We start from the raw sequence: 20,435 nt of genomic DNA, 5'->3' as shown, positions 1-20,435 counted from the left end.
TAGTATTCACGGTTGATGTTCAGATAGTACCATTGACGGTCGGACTTTATTTAATTCTAATCTTGTTTGATAATAATCTTAGAGTGTTATAAATAATCAGTGAGCTGCATCATCAACACCTCATCTTCAGTCTCGTGTTGCTTCCTAATATAACAAATATGAAAAAAGCTGCATTATAATCTGTGAATGCACAAACACCTTGTTAATAATATCAGCAATTAGTCAAAGATTTTGTCTGAAAGCAATGAGCCTTTGCTTTGGGGGCGATATTGATAAAAATTAAACATCATGTTAATAAAACAATATTGCTGGTGAGTTGCTTTGATGCCTTAACCAGAATTAATTATTTAAGGCCGTGTTCAATCAGAGCTCTGTATTATAAGCTGATGTGATCTAACCTCTGATTTATGAATCCTGCTATGATCAATTGTCTTATACTACCTGTGCAGGCTTTCTTATTTAAAAAGAATCATAAAAAAAAAAAAAGTTAAAAGGCTTAGCAGACTCCACAACCATGCACAGGGGTGTATAACTAGGGTTGCAATATTCCAGGAATCTTGTCTAAGTTGGAAACTTTCCATGGGAATTTATTTGAATTAACAGGAAATTATGGGAATAAACAGGGAATTTACACATTATAGCTAGGGGGAAATTATGTTTTAACATAATCTTGACTGAAACAATGATATATTATATTTGAAGAATTATAATAAGGCAGAATGCCAATGTGTTTTTCTTCACTGTAGCTCTGTCCTTCTGGCATGAGACAGGGCAGTGTGTTCTCACAATATGTGATCTTGTTTAGGCTATAGATATGCGCCTGTTACAGCAACACACACACACACACACACACACACACACACACACAGTGTATCACAAACATAGACTTAGACTTGAACAGCTGTTGGCCGGTCTATGTCATAGGTAGCTGGCCAACAGGAATTGTTTTGGGTGTAAGTCAAACTTCTGTAGAAGAATGAAAATTTGAATTATTACAGAAATCAGGGCTCATTCTGACTGGGATCCTGTGAGACCTAAATAAAGCCTGCATTGAGACCAGTCTTTTACTTGTGTGTTTTCTCCGAGCTTCCAATTTACAAACCTGAGAGACCTTCACAACAAGCAGATTTCATGCAAGTACCCTTCACACATGCACATACCACACTGCTTACTGCAGGGCTACTGAGGCCACGCCCCCTACGTAGACCACGCCCCTACATACACTGTGCATTCCTCTATCACATGATCAATTCATTTACATGTTCAATTCAACATTTACATGCTGAATGGGACTTTTTTTTTAAGGGAGAGGGGCTCTTTTCATTTTTTTTTTCATTTCACATTTTGAATGTGACTATATTGGGATTTTTGGGGGGGGGCATTTTACTTCATTTTTGATCAAATAAATAATATTTAACTCAACATTCATGTTTTTGTTGTTCAATGGAATAATTGAGTGTTCAATAAAATAATTTAAACTTGATAAAATTCTACTTACAAATGAATCTATTCCCCAGCTTACAGTAATTTCCCATGGAAAGCTAAAATTTGAAATTTAGCGGAAATTTTCACCCCTTTGCAACCCTATGTATAACACTGAAAAGTTTTATTGGAGGCCACTACTTTATCTTTTATTTTCACAAACACAAGGTCAAGTGTACATCGGTATTGTGCATGCACTGCTGCAAAATATTTAATTAAAAAACTACCACCATTTACAAGGACCCCCTGACATTCCCCCATGGACCCTCATGGGAGTCACTGGCCTCAGGTTGAGCATGTTGAATATAAAATCATTAAACCTTGTCTTTGCTCCAGAAACTCACACACAGTTTATTCCACAGTGTGCATAATATAAAAGCATATCCTTCAGCCACAGGGGAAAACAAATCGTAAAACACGGTCAATATGCCACAACAGCAGAGACACCGCGCCGCATCATCGCTTTGTCTTTGTGTTGTGGTAATGCGATCGTACTTATAGTCGTATAGTGTGACACACTGGCCTCACAGTGATGGAGCAGATCAGTTACCCTGGTAATAATGTTGCTTGTGGACATATGGAGCAGGTGTGAGAACAACACAAGCTATGACTCATCTCCAATTATTTACACACGTCAATGAGTGAAAAATGAGGGCTAATGTTGTGTTGTGTTGTGTTGTGTTGTACCTGTGTGCATTTGTGTGGGTGAGTGTCTTTGCATGTAAGAGTATGTTTGTTAAAGGGTTGATTTTGCTTCTGTGGAATTATCAAGCAGTGAGTGGATGAAAAAGTTTCTTATTGCATCAGGTTTTAAAAATAGCAATGTTTTATTTATTTATTTCTTATTATCCCTCTAATGGAAAAATGAAATCCAGTGTTTGGGTTTCCATCAACAGAATGATGAAAGACTGTTTCCAGACTGCTGCTGCGTGTCTCCATTGTTTGTTTGTTTTGTTTTTTTGCTTTTTGACAGAAAAACTACCAGACTAATCAGAACTGTGTGAGCATTATCTTCCTGTCAGAACTGGAAAAAAATAGCAACAGAAAACTTTAGCTTTTCATCATACGAACAATTTCTAATTAGCACTAAACACAAAGCAAAAGATGAGACGAATGAACAAAGTGAGAGCAAAAGTTCAGTCAAAGCCAAATATGACATGTCACAAGTAGTTTTATTGAAACCGTTTATTTAAGTGAACATGAATACTGTGTGACAACAGGAGTATCTTTTTTTTTTTAAATTAAAGCTCCATAAAGTGCAGATTTGAATAAATAAAATATCTTATAGCCTATGAAATAAAATAGGCCAATCTTTTTTTTAAATAAATATATTTATATGGGAAAAGAATAATGAACATTACAAAAGAACTAAATATGACAAACCCAAGGAAGGGTGGCATTTATATATAAAGAAAGAAAAAAAATTAACTATATCAATATATGTGATATGGTCTAGTTCCATATCACATTTAAAAATATATCGATATATTTCTTATATCGATATATCGCCCAGCCCTACTCTGAGTCACCTCTCTGAGTGGATGAGAAATATGTCACCACCTACAGATATGCATTCACACACGCTAGACGAGATAAGGTCACACAGATAAACAAGGACAGACCTCCACCAATGCAAAAATATTTAATTAATGCACCCCGATTCAGATCTGCTCCATAATGTAATGGATTCTTCCATGGCCCATCCTTCACCCTTATTCCAACTACTTGATGAAAATCAGACCAGTCGTTTTTCCATTATCCTGCTGACAGACAGACAAACAAACCAAACCGAAGACATGACCTCCGAAGCGAGATAGCCTATATATAAAGACAGGGACACACAACCATACATCACCACCCACACGCACACAGACACAACCATACAAAGTTTTAATGAACGTGTGGGCGACATAATGTGTCCTCAGCCTGGACAAATCAACCAGTTAAACGCAGCCGCTGTAATGATCTGATTGGATTTGTTACGGACACGGGAGACGGACAGGCTTCCTGGCACAACCAGCCTACGTCTTATCAGATCCAGACACACCAAAGAAAAACAAACTTCAAGGGGAAAGTAAGATGAAGAAAAAGAAGAAATCAGGCAAGGAGGAGGAGGAGGACGAGGAGTAAAGGGAAATCACTTAATTGGTTAATTTTCCAGCATTGCCTCTGCACAAATGATTTATTTTCCAGTAATTGGGAGTGCTGTGCAGATCCTTCAAAGCAGGTGTGAGTATCAGTGCTTTTCTGAAGAGCTCTTTGGTCGTAAATGGTCCATAATTTAACAACATCCTCCCCAGCTTGGGATTTGTTAGTAAAAACTTACAAACCATGACAGCAAAATGTGCTTGAATTGCAAATATTCAATAAACCAAAATCATTTCAAACACACACTGTAAATAATGACAGCATAAGAAACACTTAACATGTGATTCCAGTGTGTGTTTTTCTTGATGCGATTGTTTGGAGAGTTTAAAGTGACAAATGTGCCCATTACTGAGGATCAAATGCAGTTTCATTACCTCCGCTACGCTCCTGATGTGAAACTCATTCACGGCCAGCTCTGCTGTTTGCAGTCCGTTACACACACAATTGAGTCCATTTAGAACAAGCTCTCAGGGAATACAAACTCATTCTCCTTCATCTGAGAAACATGCACTGTGTGTCGGTCTCAATTGGTCACAGGCTGTGACAGGAAGGGCACTGAAGCCACAAACAGTTTACTCTAAAATGCAGTTTGGTGTGATAAATGAGGTTAAATGACAAGCTGGGAACACAAACTTACCTGTTGGAGAAGACTTTGCTGTAATTGTACACTTGGATCTCCAGCATCTCGTTTCCATCCAGCCTGCTAGCAATAGGCCATCGAAATATCTGGAAAAAACAGACGGAATATGGTTGGTTTATAAGGTCGCTTTCACAACCCAAGTCCGTTTGGTTAGTCTGAATGAGAGTGAAATTGATACATTTGACTTGTTTTGTATTCAGTCTGGTTTGCTTTCAGTGTGCAGAAATGTAAGCAGACCAAATTTTTTTAAAAAATGAAGAGGGCCGTGTACAAAGGTGGAGAGCTGGAAATCTACTTGCACTATTATTTTTTTATTTTATTTTTTTTTATTTTTTGATGTGTTTACTGCATGATCATTCTTTACCTTTTTTTAATTGAACCATTTTCCTCAATTAACCTTTAGCTATACATTGATGTTACCAGACCATTGCTGAATAAATGTTAAGAAAAGAAAAGAAGAGCTTGGTTTTAGGGTTGAGAAGATATGCAAGAGTCACAACTTCAGCGCAAAAGTAAAAAAACAAATCACAGTTGGCATTATTTACTTTAGCTCTTTGGCTTTTGAGAGTTTAGATACAAAAATCCTCCTTTGAATGTCTCTTAGTCGAACATTTTGTTTTTGTCTTTTGCTAGCCAAATGAACATCCCAGTTAATGCTAACATGAATTAGTCAGGTTGAGGTGTAGAGAGGCGTGTAGTCAGTGTCATCAGATCCCTCTCGCTCCTCCACAGTCCAAATATGGTCTGCTCCCAGTATCGGAAACAAGATGGCGACGCAAAATGGCGACGAGTGTAACGCTAAACTCAATGCTTCCAACGGGCCACAAACCAACGTCACGGTCACTACGTCCATTATTTATATACAGTCTATGGGTCGACTGGATAAAAGGTTGCCAAGAAAATCAAAGGACAGTCAGACATAAAGACGGACAGAGAGTCCTTCTATTTTAGTTAGACAGGAATTATCAATGTGCTGCTTTACACCATTAAGCAATGATGACACAAATAATGATGATGAGTAAGTGTTGGTAGTAAGCCGTTTCGGACACAGCCTCAGACTTTGAAAGCCCTTTGCTTTTAGTCATCAGAATGGATGAACAGGAAGTCTCATGTCAGCATCCATATGTTCCCGTGAAGTGTTCTTGAATTTTAAAGAATCCCTATCAGCTACAGAGGGGCAAACCTGGAGCGAATAAGACATCACCATGTTTTATTTATCACCATAAACATCCCAAGGTGCTATAGCACCGACTGGGAATATTCATTAACTTTTTGCTATAAGGTAAACGGGAAAAAGCAGCAGTCAAGCAAAACTGTATGGTAATAAATGTCTTGGAGATCCTCAAGAATAAGTCCCAGTTGTGAGATGTGTATAAACAGCTTTGAAGGTTATCCCTCCTATGGCATTTTCACTTTAATTAGTTCTGAAATTACAGTTGAATGAGATTTCAGGTGGCTCTTTTCAAGTATAAAAAAGGAGAGAAAAAAACAACTGTTTTAAATCCTTTTCACCACAAATCTCCTCAGTGATGTCTTTACTAATTGGTTCTGTCAGGCTGATCAGACAGACACTCATTGTTATTTCACACCAGTAAGCACACAGTACATCTCTCTTGAAGGGCCTGTTGTCTACAAATTACATGAACACAGAGTCTGTTTATCAGCAGACTGCCAGCAGTACAGTCAGAGAGAAAGACTATCACTTATGTACAGTAACTTGTCTATGTGATACTATTACTACAGCTGCTACATCAGTGACTGAAAATAGTCTTTATATATCACATGAAATAAGTTATAAAAAACAAATTATTTGTGAAAAGTACTTTATCAGGCATGAACTACTCTACTTGTATATGTATAGTTATTAGAAAAGCAGTAAAAACAAAATATCAAGAGTCATAAACAGCATTTGGATGATGCCTGAACCATCACACCAGCTGTCCAAAGTCTTTTAATTTACATTTCTAAGCGACCAATACAATCCAACTTGAGGATCTTAGGCTTTAAAATGGAATAAATGAGTTAAAATGGTCGGTAGTATAACTCCAACCCAAGCTAATAATTAATCATTTTAATTGTTAATGTTTTAATAATTTTAAAAATTAACTTGTCAATCACCAGTAGATATAAACTGCATTTTTATGATACAATACCTTTAAACACAGCATTTATGCTCATTTGAGGACTAAATAAAAAATAAAAAAAATATTACCTTAAAGTATCCAAGTTACTCAAAGTTGTAGGAAACTTACATTTTTTGCACAGCTTTAAAGTTTTATATATATATATATATATATATATATATATAATTAAATGATCAAATATAAATGTTAACTTACGTACGGTAGAAATATTATCATACTCGACTGTACTGTTTTGTTGGAAGTCATTTCTGTTGTCTTTCTATTTATTGTTTTTCTTTTCTTTAATCCTAAACTGTATGTGTACTAATTTATACATTTAATTAATTTACATTTAATTATTATATAATTATTTCTGGAAATGTTAAACAGCTTTAAAAAAATGAAAATAAGCTTGAACTTGAATAATGTTGCTTTAATGTTTAATCAAAGCTCATATCAGTTGGGAAATATATCCAGAACTCTCCTCAGGTTTGTTGCTACTTGCTGACCTACAAAATTCACCATAAATCAGTTTAATTAAGATAGATGCTATAAAAGGACTTCCTTTGGAATATCATTTACAGTGACACAAACATCTCATAGCTAACACCTATGAGAAAAGCACATTACGATGGACGTGCTAAAAGCATCGAGCAATTCCTATAAACAAGTCTCATTACAGGCATTAACAGGCGTAGCAGTAAAATATGCCAGAAAGTAGTGATGTATTACTCAGCTCCCCTGTGCTGCTTAACGATGACAAGGAAGCAAGATTAAGTAAAGAACGTGAAAAAAATTCCTTCAAAAGGTTAGAGACGAGATAAATGAATGCGTTGATTCATATTCAGTAAATCACCTCTGAGCCCTCTCCTCCGTACTATAATATCTGGGGAAAGAGGCTGTATGAGTACACAGGTGATTTAAAACTCATTCACCCCCTGCTGATGTTGGCCTCTCATTCAGGAAAACACTGCAGGCTGTCAGACAAGCGATCCATCAGCATTGTCCCATTACTGAATCCTGGGGTTCCCACCTGCTCCTGTTAGACCTGCCTTCAAGGATCTGCCGACGTGTGTGTTTGTGTGTGTGTGCACTGCATTAAACCATCACTATGAGCTTCCTGCCCTGAGGGCCTGCAGTCTGTCATCTCTTTTCCCAGACTCCAGCCAGGCATGACCATTGCTGCTGCCTGTTTCTTAGTTGGATTTTCACTGGCAACATTCAGCCTCGGAGTGATGGTGGTTGGCTGCGATTATGGCTAACACAGGCGTGCCACATCTCATTAACAGCTAAATCTCTTCCAGTGTGCCGAGAGAGGCCCCAGCATGGTGTTAATGTCGCATGGATGACAGCGCACACTGCTAATGGAGGAAATGACGCCTAATATACACATACCGCAGCATAACACACACTATAGCTAAAATACTATATACACACCACAGCAAACCTGATTATGTTTACTTTATCCGACACCGGGGACTCTGGGCAGCCACATTAATTTCCCCAGAGAAAGGCAAGAAAGCCAGTCATCTGTGACTGCACAGACAATACAGACACATGTATGTGTTGTTGCAGGAAATGCATTTGTACGGTGGCCCTGAGAGCTCAACTCAAACTGCAAACTAAGAAGACTAATCCAGATACAACACAAGCAAAAGGAGGAACATCTTCACCAATGAGGCAACAAATGAAAACAATCAATTTGACGACACATCTCTGCAGCATTTGGAAAGCTCACAACAGCAGAAATGCACATGGATGGGACATTAATTCAAGTCTGATATCTGCCATTGTGATCACAAAATTCAGATATTATAATAGAATTGTTGCATTACAACATTAAAAGAAGCTCAAAAGCTTGCATTGTCAGACATTTTACAACACTGACAGAAAGGCTGGTCTTCAATAACTTCATAATGCAGAGACGGCAACAAGCACTGTGGACAAAAAGCCCTTTTGAATCGCTGCGTCACAAGATTCAATAGCTTACATAGCGAGCAGACTTTTTTAGGTTATGTGAATAACTTTGGTTCTCTGAATGAAGAGCAAGGGTAACATTTCTTATAAACTGAGAGAGCTGTTTTACTACACTAGGTTTTATTGTGTGATGTTAGGATTGATTGTACATTTAGTCTACATTTGGAACAATTGTGTTTAAAGATATGTCACCGAGGTCCCCATCCTCAACAACGTGTGAAAATCCCCCAGTAAGAGCGACGGGCATTGATACCCATTTGACATAGAGGCGAAACGGTTAAATTACAATTTATGAGAAAATCTTCTCCCAAAGACATAACTTTAGTAAAGAAACATCTGTAAATCAACAAGTAATTTTTTTTACCCCTATAAAAAGGCTGTCAGAATTTGATTTATTGGGTTTTCTGACATTTGGAAATTCTAGAAGAGCTATAAGATTAAATCGTTTTATTCACATTCAAGTTAGCAGCGCACTAAAACGGAAGTAGCTGGCTTGGCCGGCGGAAGTCTTTAGTGCGCAAGTCTTTTTTGTGGGTCCTTTAGATGCAGAAGAGCAGTGGAAGATCCGGGTATTTTTTATGCATGGAAAAACTACACTTTTTTGTCATCATGCACCTCTGAGCAACTTTCCTACGGAATCAGCAGAGCCCCGCCTCCAACATTGTATCTAGTTCTCTTTACACATCCATGGCTGCAGTTCCCAGCCATGTGCATTGCTTTTCAGTGTCCCCTGGAAACAGTTTCTGTTATGTTCTGTTAGAGCCGGGGCTCTTAAAACCTCCCGCACTCTGCCCCTGTTCTTTTGTTCTATACTTGATTTTTACAAAAGACTCAAAACAACTGAATAAAGTTTACCATTTATTGAAAGAATAATAGCCAAATGCAATGAGCAGTGAAGGACTCTGCAGTGTTTACGCCAGGAGCATAAGACAGGGTACCAAAAAGTTCCTCTTTTTTTTTCTCGCTTTCTTCTGGGTGTGAGACTCACCCCGACAATAGGTTGGGCTTGTCAAAATTGGTCAATTTTGGGTGGTGACGCAACAGCCAACCGATACTGGACACCTAGTGATATTTCATTTCAAAGCTAGACACCTTATGTCTGCGTAAACCAGACGTTCCCTTTCTTAGTTCCTATTTTGAAACCTACGGTGTCGATACTTGTGTGTATGTTTTTATGACCTGCAGCTCAATAGAAGAAGTGAGCAGTTGCAGCTAAGCTAAGCTAAGCTTAATGTCTCTATCTTTCAGTTGTGAGCTTCTTGAAGAGCCTTTTCTAAATGTTGTGCATGTGAAATTGAGTATATTTAGGGTATCATCAAATAAGTGAAGATGTTTTGGCAGATCCTGTGTATGTGTCGTCGAATAGGTAAGGATTTTTTCCCATTTGCTTATTTGTTTTTGTTTTTGTTTGCAGTGCGATGAGCTCTCACGGCATTATACATTTCCATTTTTCTACACAAACAAACACAGATGTGCAAACGCTCACAACCATGTCAACTAGATTACTTGTGTCTCAGCGATTTGCTTGTTTTTCATTGTCTGCTGTCCAAGACTACTTATCTTCTGAGTAACACACATGCAGGAACATGAAGGAGTAAGCCGTTTATGTTGCCTAATGTCTTCACAGCCACCATGACGGACAAAAGTGCTTACAGTGGTTTAAATACCCACACAGAGCAGACAAATACACTGAGAGAAGAGAATCCATTAAGGTGAGAAAATGGAAGGTTTAAGCGCGCTTCAGCTGAGCATAAGTTTTAAACAATCGAATGGAATTTGGCTACAGGGTTAGAAAAATCAAAACACAACAGCCTTGCAATATTGACTCCTGCATTTTCAAAAAGGTGCAATTTTTCTCAGAAGAAAGTAATTTCAGATAGTGCTATGCAACATTAAGCTGCAAAATATTCACATTTGTCAAGCTAAGCAGTTCTTCAATAAACTTATTTCTTACTTTCTGAAAAAAGGGCATCAAAAGCCAGATATAAAGATCTAAAAAGGTCATAGTCCTTTGTTATTCAGAAGAAAGAGATGATTATTTTTTCAGCATCACTAGAGACTCATACACACCCCAAGTTTTCTTTACTGAGCTCCATTTAGCCCAATGTTTAATGTTACTCTGCTGTCCCTGAGCAACACTGCTGTGCTATATATCCTCCTGAATGGATGCAGGCACTTGAATGTAACACAGCAGATGAGATTTACAGACATCATCATTATGTTTATTCAGCATTGCCATGGTTTCCCCAATAAAAACCTTTATGGGGTAGCTATACCGCCAGTCGCCTGACAAACTTGGATGGACAAGGACATTCCTTAATGGGCTATAAGGCTGCTAGTAATAAATGATAACAACTTTTTTTTAGGTGGATCAATAAAGATTTCAGAGATGGTTGCACAGTGTTGTATAACCTTTAGGCTACAGATGAAAGTGTATAAAGCTGATGGAGCATGTTATATCAAAATGATAAAAATGTGACAAAGTAAATAGTTTGTACAGTTGACCAATAATGCCAAAGTCTTTGGACATCCTTCTCTATCTGGGTGATTTAATTTCTTGTGTCTTACAATACATGTTTATGAGACAAATGTGTTCTTATTCATAATGGAAACTAGGAATGGATGTTTGGAAGAAACAATAAAGAAAAAATAAAATTAAAGTAGTAATTCATGCTAGCAATGTTTGATACAGTAAGCTAGTTTTGCTCAAATTAATACTCTTGTATTTCTCTGTGTTTTATAATTGTTATTGCAACTTTCAGTTTGCAAACTGTAGCTTTATCCAACTTAATTCTCAGCTCATTGGCTTATTGGCGTACAGCCAGAGAACTGAATGCTTGATGTGTTTCAGTTCAGTGAGTACTGATATACAGTGAGAGATAAAATAAAAAATACACAGATAGATTAAAAATTCCATGTGATCTACCAAATTCTTAACAACCATTACTCGATCATTGACTAATTATTCCCTTCCCTACTGGAATAGAAACAACACTCTTAAGACCTGCATTTAAACATTATCTTCTCAAACATCTTAAATCTTACAAAATGCCAATTTTGTATGTATATAAACTGTCTCTCAACTCACAATCCTTGATGCAACAACAAAAGTAAACCAATTAACTTTTAAGCAGTGATACTCTCATAAGCTATTCAAAGGGGCATTCCCAACAATGTAGAATTGCACTTTCATAAAAGGTTGCAGTTGGAAATTTGAAAGTTTGAAAGAAATAATACACCAAAGGCCAAGATATCCTTATTTTACCATCTTGTGAGGGCCGAGTTTCAAAAGCTTCAGATACTACTTCCTGTAATATAATTTAACAGTATCTCCCATCCTTCCTGCCTAGAAAAGGCTTAGGTCTGTCAAACTTCACACCCTGAGTTTGTAACAAAGACTCACTGTTAAAAAATTGGTAGTTTCTAATCTTAAACCAAGAGATCCCTGTGATGTTCTCAGACTTGTCAAAACTCGCCCGCAAGCTTCAGAATTTAAACAACTGACTTAAATGACTATAAAATCAACCTTAAAGTATCTATCCAATTTAATCCACTGGAATAAAACAGATATACTTTTTCATGAAAGTTTGATCTTCACCAGTACATTTAGACTGAAATTCACTCTCTGTTTATTTCTCTGGGGAGCAGGGTGAGACACATTCACTTCTGGTCATGAATTGACCTGCTCAAAGGTTCAATTGAATTTAACCTTGATGAAACCACGAGGCTTTCCAGTGTCCGGATAATTTGAGAGAGGTTATGAGATTGACCTCACATTTAGGTAGAAATTCATTCATTCATTCATTCATTCATTACCCTTAACAGTTTATCTGCACTCTTGTCGCGAGGGGACACCCTGGACAGGTCACCAGACTATCACAGGGCTGACACAGAGAGACAGACACACTCACACCTACAGGCAATTTAGAGTCACCAGTTAATCCTAAATGCATGTTTTTGGACTGTGGGAGGAAGCCGGGGTACTTGGAGAGAAGAGAGAACCCACGCTGACACGGGGAGAACATGCAAACTCCACACAGAAGAGCCGCAGGCCGGAGTCGAACCGGCGACCCTCTTGCTGTGAGGCACCACCTTGTAGCCCTTTAGGTAGAAATACTGATTGTTAAAATTCTTGTTTGAATGGTAAAATACATACAAGCAGTAGCGAAGGAAAGTTGCAGCTTGACTGCAGTTAAGTGCAAGGATGGTGACTGAGGATAATGGTAGTAAAATATATATATTTTTAATCAGTCTATAATAGAACTTTTGGACTGCTTTTGTCCACCTTCCCTGGGCTTTCAGCCACACCTTGGCAGAAAACTATACCAGGGGTGTAGTGGTTGAAGCCCAGAATACCTTGGATTTACACTTGTTAAATTTTATTATCCTACTGTTCTGTTCTTACAAGATCCTTCAGTGAGCCTCAACTAAAAACGTATTCTCTTAAAGTCACAGTAACCTGCCTTACTGCTCATAACAAAAGGTACAAAAAATAACATATTTTTCCAAATATTATTCTTACATAAACATGAATTACATCTAATTATGTTTATCTGACTTTAACAAATTTAGATTCAGCACACTGAAATTGTTCTTATTTATTATCTTGTACTTCTATAAATATAACTTGGCTCTCACAAGGGGAATTTCAATCCAACTGCATCTTTTGGAGGCAAAAAGATAAAGTAGTGTGGGGAAAAAAAAACATTCGACCTAAATCTGAGCAGTTTAATAGGAAGTCAAAACATCATCTTAAATAAACAACACAACGTAAAGTAACACTGTGTTCTTGTTCTGTTTTCTACAGTTTGTAGCTCTGCACACATCAGACTTGAAGCTGTCAAGCAGTCACTGAGCCTCTACCAGAGACTGACGTAAAACTGCTGCAATGCGCCTACTCCAACACTCAGTCTGACTCACTTTGTCAAAATGTATCACAGATTATGTGGATATAGAAGTGTGTAGCAGTAATCTAAACAATAATCACCACTGCACTGATATAAACAAAACCCACCAACACTAGTCTTATTTTAGAACCCCCTTTCTATTTATCGAGCCTGTCTGAAGTACACTCACTGCTATTCCCAGCTCCCCCTCTTACCCTCCGTACTGTATGATGCACGGCCTAATTGGCAAAGTGAGGCCACTCATTAAAAGTGACAGGTATGATCTAAATAACCGGAAGCCTCGAGGCCACAGCGGCCAATCAGGGGGGCTAAATGCTCAGCTGAAGAGCTGCTATTACTGCCGTGATCCTACGCCGGAGCATTGTGGCGAGCAGAGAGATGACCGGGCCGTCCTCAGTTTCCCCCTTGCTCGCCATCCTTTGATAGCTCATGACTGTTGCCATGGACACAGAGGATGAAAACACCTCTATGATTAATTATGAAGAATATGTTCTATATTTCATATTCACACACAGAGAGGTTTGGGAGATATATGGTATTATTTACAGTAAGAGCATTCTGTATGCAGTGTGTAGTCTTTTGTGTTGAGTTTACAGGCTTGTTGTGATCTTATGATGATGAAGGTTTCTACACTTTGCTTGTGCGGGCTTAGATGTATTCTTAAAGGATAAAAGAGATAAGGGTAGACCGCTGAAAGAAGCGATATGAGCCAGATTCTCATTACAGCTGGCTTTACCAGCTGGCTCCATATATTCTATAATATTAAAGATGGTGAGAAAAGCCTTTTTTCCGAATTTACTGTAATGTATGGTACATTAGAAAGTCCATCCCTGCAATAGTAAATTATTAAATGCTGTAGCATCACTCGCCTATATACGCTCACTTTTCTTTACCCTGCTTCTTCAAATGATTTTTTCTTCCTTTTTTTATCAAATTTTAAATCACACAGCAGTATTGTCCTTGTGAAAGCATTGAGTCTCTCATTTTGGCGATATAAATTTCCTGAATAGTCATGCTTTAGCGTTTTTAATGCCCTGAGTTCAATTATCCCCCACCTCCAAATCTGTAATAAGAAACAGGGGTTTCCTACTTGTTCCTTTTTACATCTGCACTAATATAACAGAATATTCATAGATAGGAGGAAACGTTTTTATATCCTTAGGTTCAGCCATTCCATTGGGTTTTTGGAAAGGCGCTATATAAATCTAAGTTATTATAATTATTTCCCCCTTTTTTATAACTTAATTTTTTTATTGATTTTTGTACAAAAATAAACAATTAAATATATGTTTATTTTACTTGCCTATTTTCGACAGTGTCTTATGAAATTAAAACACAAATTAAACATTGAACACACAAAATAGATAAATAATAATAATAATAATAATAAAATAATATTATATATAATATTAAAAATAATTATTTCATTAAATTGAATAAAAGCCATTCAGCCATTCTTTTTAATTATATAGAAATCCAAATTGATTTAGTATAACACAGTAATCTAAAGTGATGCATTCAAATACAAAATCTTTGATGTTAATAGGGACCCACTGCATTGATTTGACAGCTACTCACATGTTTTCAGATTCAAATGTTACAAACAAAACATATGATCAATGTATAAAAAACAAATGCATCATTATAGCTTAAACTACCCAAGAGTACTGTACTGACTGGATGGTAATAATTAATCGATGATCGATGAATGGTCGTTAAGAATTTGGTCGATCACAAGGAATACCGATTTGGGTATTTATCAGTTTTCATTTTATCTATGACTGCTTATCAGTACTCACATCAATAAGTCAATGAGTTGAGAATTAAGTTGGATAAAGTCACAGTTTTCAAACTGAAAGTTGTAATAACAATTATAAAACACACAGAAATACAAGAGGATTAATTTGAGCAAAACTAGCTTACTGTATCAAACCTTGCTAGCATGAATTACTAGGTTTAATTTTATCCAAAACTTATTTAAACACAAAACACATTTAAATATTAAGATTACTGTGAAAACTAACCTCATGCCTCTTCGGGGGCTAAAACATAAAATATTGTACTCCTTGACGTTATCTTTACAGTATCACCTCACTTTAGTTTTACGAATGACAGGAAGTCTCTTTTCGTCCTTTCAAAATAAAAAACGTACATTATCAAAACAGGCTTTTCTCCATGTATGCATGTTTTAATACATATTGGAGTATATATAAAATCATAGCGATCGTTAACGTTATAGATGCTCGAGTTGGCAGGTTTCTTCCAAACGCTCATCCCTAGGTAGTAGTTAAAGTAAGCACATGGACCCAAAGACTATTACAACACAACCTCATGCATTAGGGTGGCCGAGGTCCAGGTAATACTTGTGGTCAACTGTTTAATAAAATGAGAGAAAGCAAGTATCAGTTGCCCCTGGACGAGACACAACCTCCAATATTGCTGGTGCTAAAAATAGTTTATGAACTTCACCAGTGTTTCAGATTCAGGGCTGCTCCAGGGAGGTGCTTTCCCATCTCTGAGTATACTGAATTAATGATGATCTGAGCAGAATATTTTATTCACCCGCTTAGAGTTGGAAGAAAGCTGAAATTTGAGCAACCAAAATTAGCACAGCAGAATCTAAATTTGGCATACTTGGCAACAAAGTTAATGACCGTGTGATTTTAATGGGGCAGTGTTGTAGATATAGAATGGCAAAAGAGCAGAATTTATCATTTCATTTGGTACTATTGCAACTTTTACTAGAGTGAAGGATACATCCATCACTAGGTGTGAATATGTGTTTGACAGTCCAGATGAAACAGCATCTCTGATAAGCTGGTTCTCCTGAGAAACTCAATCTTGTCCAATTCTTGTCTTGTCCGCTGCATGCCCACCACCTCCACCACCCCAACTCAGTCTCAATTTACTTTTTCAAATTGGACTGTCCGTCCCTGTTTTCCTTTCCATCCCCGCTCTGTTTCTCCGGTGTCAGTTTATCTCCATGCTTCAGTGTTTCTGAATTCATCTCAGTCTCATTTACAATACATTTTATATAAAATGTCATGACATCCTGACATTAATCCAGACCAAATCTTTCCATCATTCCTTCACAGAGTGTATATATATTTTTATAACATTGATTGTAGCAGCTACAAGCCCTAGCTGTTGGTTCTGTTTTCTATGTTATTAATCTTTACTGCATCGATACTGTGCAAGTAATGCAAGTAATAACAGTAGCTGTGTGGAACTGTTTTACCACAAACTACTATTCTTCTATACAGAAAAAGTGAGATTTACTTGTATATAAAAGCAGGGTGCAGCTTTTTCAACTTCCAAACTCGTCCTCCTCTCTTAAAATTGAGATGCACTGCAGACAGGTCCGGGAGTTTTCTATCCAGTTAATTCAATGACATTTCGTTTCGAGCTGGACTCGAATAAAACAGCAATTAGCTCACTAGTTTCTGCTGTGGAAGACCAGATGGTGCCGAGATAAAGAACAACACATTCGTCATGTAGGCTACTTCACAACTTCGTGAAAATAGAAGGTGTTGTGTGGGGAGATAGCACTCACCCCTCAATTAAAAAGTTTTCTGCTGAGATGGATTTTTTCTTTTACTTAACTACCTTCTGTTCATCTACAAATAGCAATACAATAGCCCAAGCTGGGGGTGCATATATTGCATGCATTAATTAAAAAGCCTGAAAGTGTGGAGGATAAGAAATATGTGAACAAGGATGATAACAGTTATTGCTTGAACTTAATTGCCCCGACATAAAGCTTCTTAACATTTCTCTATACTGTTCACAGTATCACAGCAGTGCCCACAGTAACCACAAAAGCTTACAACTATAGATTCACCTGCTGCTTATGAGAATTAAGCTATTACTGTATATGCTGACCAAACCTCCCTTGCTCTCATCTATTTGTACAACTGCACCACAAGAAAATCAATTTGCCTACATCCCAGCTGGTTTCTGAACAGGATGTCTCCAGACAGGCATCCACTCAGACAAAGGTGGGAGGTTAAATGCGGTAGATATCAGCCATGCACGCGGTATTGCTCGAGGAATGACAATGACGATCTGTCAGTTGGTCAAACTCTTTGGTCCAGACTGCAAACTTACAACAACTATTGGTCGGATTGCCTTGAACTTTTGGATCTTTAGTACTTGAGTAATTCCCTGACCTTTCATTTAGCACAACCACAGGGTTTCCGCTATATTTATTTAGTAGTAGCGGCCCACAGCTGCTATTTTATGCCTGCCACTACTTCAGAATAGGGGATTGTTTTATTTTTTTAATTCTGTAGCAGTGACCACAGCGCTCTCTCGCCGCAGGGACAAGCGAATGGAGATGTCATTACAACCGTAACAGTGCGAGCTTTCTGTTAGCATTACTCCAGTTTCTGAGTGAGGTTTCATCATAGACGGTATATGGGTTAGACTACCTGTTAGAGCAAATGGCTAGCTAACGTTACTGGATGAGAACAAAGCACACTGCGGCCAGTTAGCCTCCACACATTTTCCTGGTGCATGTATTTACTAAAAGTTATGTTAGACCCACCTTCAAAATAAAAGTGAACACATGTAGCATTCAAAATAAGAGCACATGGATGTATAAACAGAGACCACTACAGAATTTTCAAGAAGAATGTCCAAATATGATGCCTTGAATAAAACATAGAAGAACCCTTGTTCTCCTTAACAACTACTCATTAAAATGCAATGATTAAAATGGAATAGTGGCATATGAAGAGAGGCCATCAAATTTAGGCTTTTAGGGCAAAAATATTCTCTGGGGCTTGCTCCCGGGCCCCCAGACTTTGTTTGGGTTCCCCCATCATAGCCTCACAAAATCTTGTGGGAAACATTGGTTCTAAAGCTTGAAGTCGAGTGTCATATTTTATACTTTCTAAATTACTGATTGAAATGTACATGTGCATACCATCCAGAGGACAAATAACGATTTACCCCCGCTGCTGAAAAAAATCCTAAAGTCAAAATTTCTTTTAATGCAATGCTTGGTTCAGCACAGACCTCCACTAAGACTAAGTGATCTGTTTCATTCTGTAGAGTCAGCCTTTTTAAAACCAACATGGCTCAGTTCAAAATTTTGTTTCAAAACAAAACTTCTGCCTGAAGTCTCATCTGTCACTGGATTTAAATTAATGCCTCTGACTGCAGTAAATGCAGAAAAATCTAACATCTGTCATTAAAGGAATTTATAAAAAAAAGACTGTCTTCTGATTAGTGTAAAAATCTGACTTTTACAGAGAGATTTGTAGCTTTGTGGAGTTCATCTCATCTTTTGGGGGGATTCTCCTCCTTTCTTGCCTGCTAAACATGCTCAATTTCAAATAACTTCACCTAAAAGCTAAAACAGTGCTGCTTTATGATACCTAAAAAATACTACAATACATTTTTAAACATAAAAATGTAAAACTTTCATGAGCCCCCCAAAAAGTTCTAAAATAAATTTAATATCAAATTAATAGTAAACAGGATTGAATGCACCACTTCGATCTTCAAGAAGACAACACACATGCCACACGTGCCAATGGGAAATTCAAACGCTCCTTTGAAACTCAAAACACTGACTTGAAAGAAATCTCTTGATCAACATGCTCATTTATGTTATTCTAGTTTTCTGTTTCTGTGCATATTTTGTTTTTATATCATATATCATCATTTTGAAACTTTTAAGTAGATTACTTTTCTTTCTCTTCGTGATTTGTGTGCCAGTGTTTGGCACTGTGTCACTCCTGAGAGTGACTCATTAAGGCAGCGGAGTGACAAGCTGATGCACATGGGCAAACACGGAAACAGCAAAAGACAAATGGGAGCGCACATATACTTTTTTTTCTCCTCGGGGCTCACATAAAGTAAAAACACAGTAATCCTTGCAGAAAAGATACTTTTGTTATATATTATTGCATGAGCACAATTAATTCCACTGTTTTGTCATTCTAAATCCACAACAATAATGTGTAAACCAGCCTAAAAACAAAAAGTAATTAAACGACATTCTATACAGTGAGTATGCTAACTTTAGAATCCACTGTGCTAATTTTGGTTGCTCAAATTTCAGCTTTCAGCTTTCCTCCTACTCTAAGTAAGCAAAGAAAACATTCTGCTCAGATCATCATTAATTCAGCGTACTGAGAGATGGGAAAGCACCTCCCTGGAGCAGCCCTGAATCTGAAAAACTGGTGAAGTTCATAAACTATTTTTAGTACTGGCAAATATGGCAGCTTGGGTCTATTCCAGAGGCAACTGCTGCTCCTCTTCTTCTTCCTTGTGGTCAAGTGGTCAGTAAAGCATCCGTTGAAATATAATCTCCGGAGATGGATCACCTTAATGCATGAAGTTATGTTTTAAGAGTATTTTACTCTCCAGTGGCTCACTGGATATGAATCCTGTACCACTGGGTATGATGAATATTAGTTTAAAAACCTCACCCTGATGGTGGTATGTTCTCATATAACAGATACGCCTTCCTTGAGCCCACTAACTTCCTAAAACTGATTACCAAGGCGGTCGGGGAAGTTTTGTGGAAGTGACCTCACTGTGGTCTCTTCCTACTCTCTTTGGTCAGCCGCAGAACACCCTATAGAGTTCAAGCTAATGAGGCTTTCAGTGAGGAAGAACTGCAAGAGCCTCAATATTGACACAATGATTTCTGAAAAGCTGTCCCCATAGCATTGCTTTTATATACTACTCATTTATTTTGTAAATTGGATTTTGTCAGCTCACTGGCAATGTTTGTTCCCAAGGAAGTTCTACATTATATTATGTGTAAAAGTTCTAAAGGCGTGTTTAGTGGAAAGTTGTTGTACAAACCAAATGTTTTTATGCTCTATCCCAGGGTTCATTTATTGAGTCCCATGTGTAGTTTCATTTAGGCAACAAAGGCACTTTGTCAAAAGTTAGGGGAAAGAAAGTCACTAGCTATCTTTCCATTAAAGTTGAAGCTAAATTTTCAAATGTTGCATTAAGTAAAGTGTAATGTATCGCTGTAGGCTAATCTGCCAATAAACTGAAGAAGTAGAGATTGCTTGAGAGATTAAAAAAAAAAAAAAAAAAAAGGAATTGGATTCAATTGGACAACCTATAATTGTTTTTTCGTGTCAGATCCGAAATGGCTGACCAGTCATGTGAGTTAAATGTTTGATGTCA

The 20,435-nt window shown here is 37.4% G+C and overlaps 1 protein-coding gene across 1 annotated transcript in view; it reads right to left on the bottom strand.

Annotated features, from left to right (window-relative positions):
* otofa (otoferlin a) overlaps positions 1–20,435 on the bottom strand; it is a 129,112-nt gene that overhangs the window by 91,546 nt on the left and 17,131 nt on the right. The window contains exon 3 of the mRNA XM_059355754.1: positions 4,268–4,356. Within this exon, the coding sequence (XP_059211737.1) occupies positions 4,268–4,356 (89 nt within the window). The remainder of the gene's footprint in view (positions 1–4,267; positions 4,357–20,435) is intronic.

This window comes from Centropristis striata, chromosome 18 (genome assembly GCF_030273125.1).
Source record: "Centropristis striata isolate RG_2023a ecotype Rhode Island chromosome 18, C.striata_1.0, whole genome shotgun sequence".
NCBI lineage: Eukaryota > Metazoa > Chordata > Actinopteri > Perciformes > Serranidae > Centropristis > Centropristis striata.
Note: the sequence above shows the minus strand (reverse complement) of the source record. Positions and strands in the feature narration are given on the sequence as shown.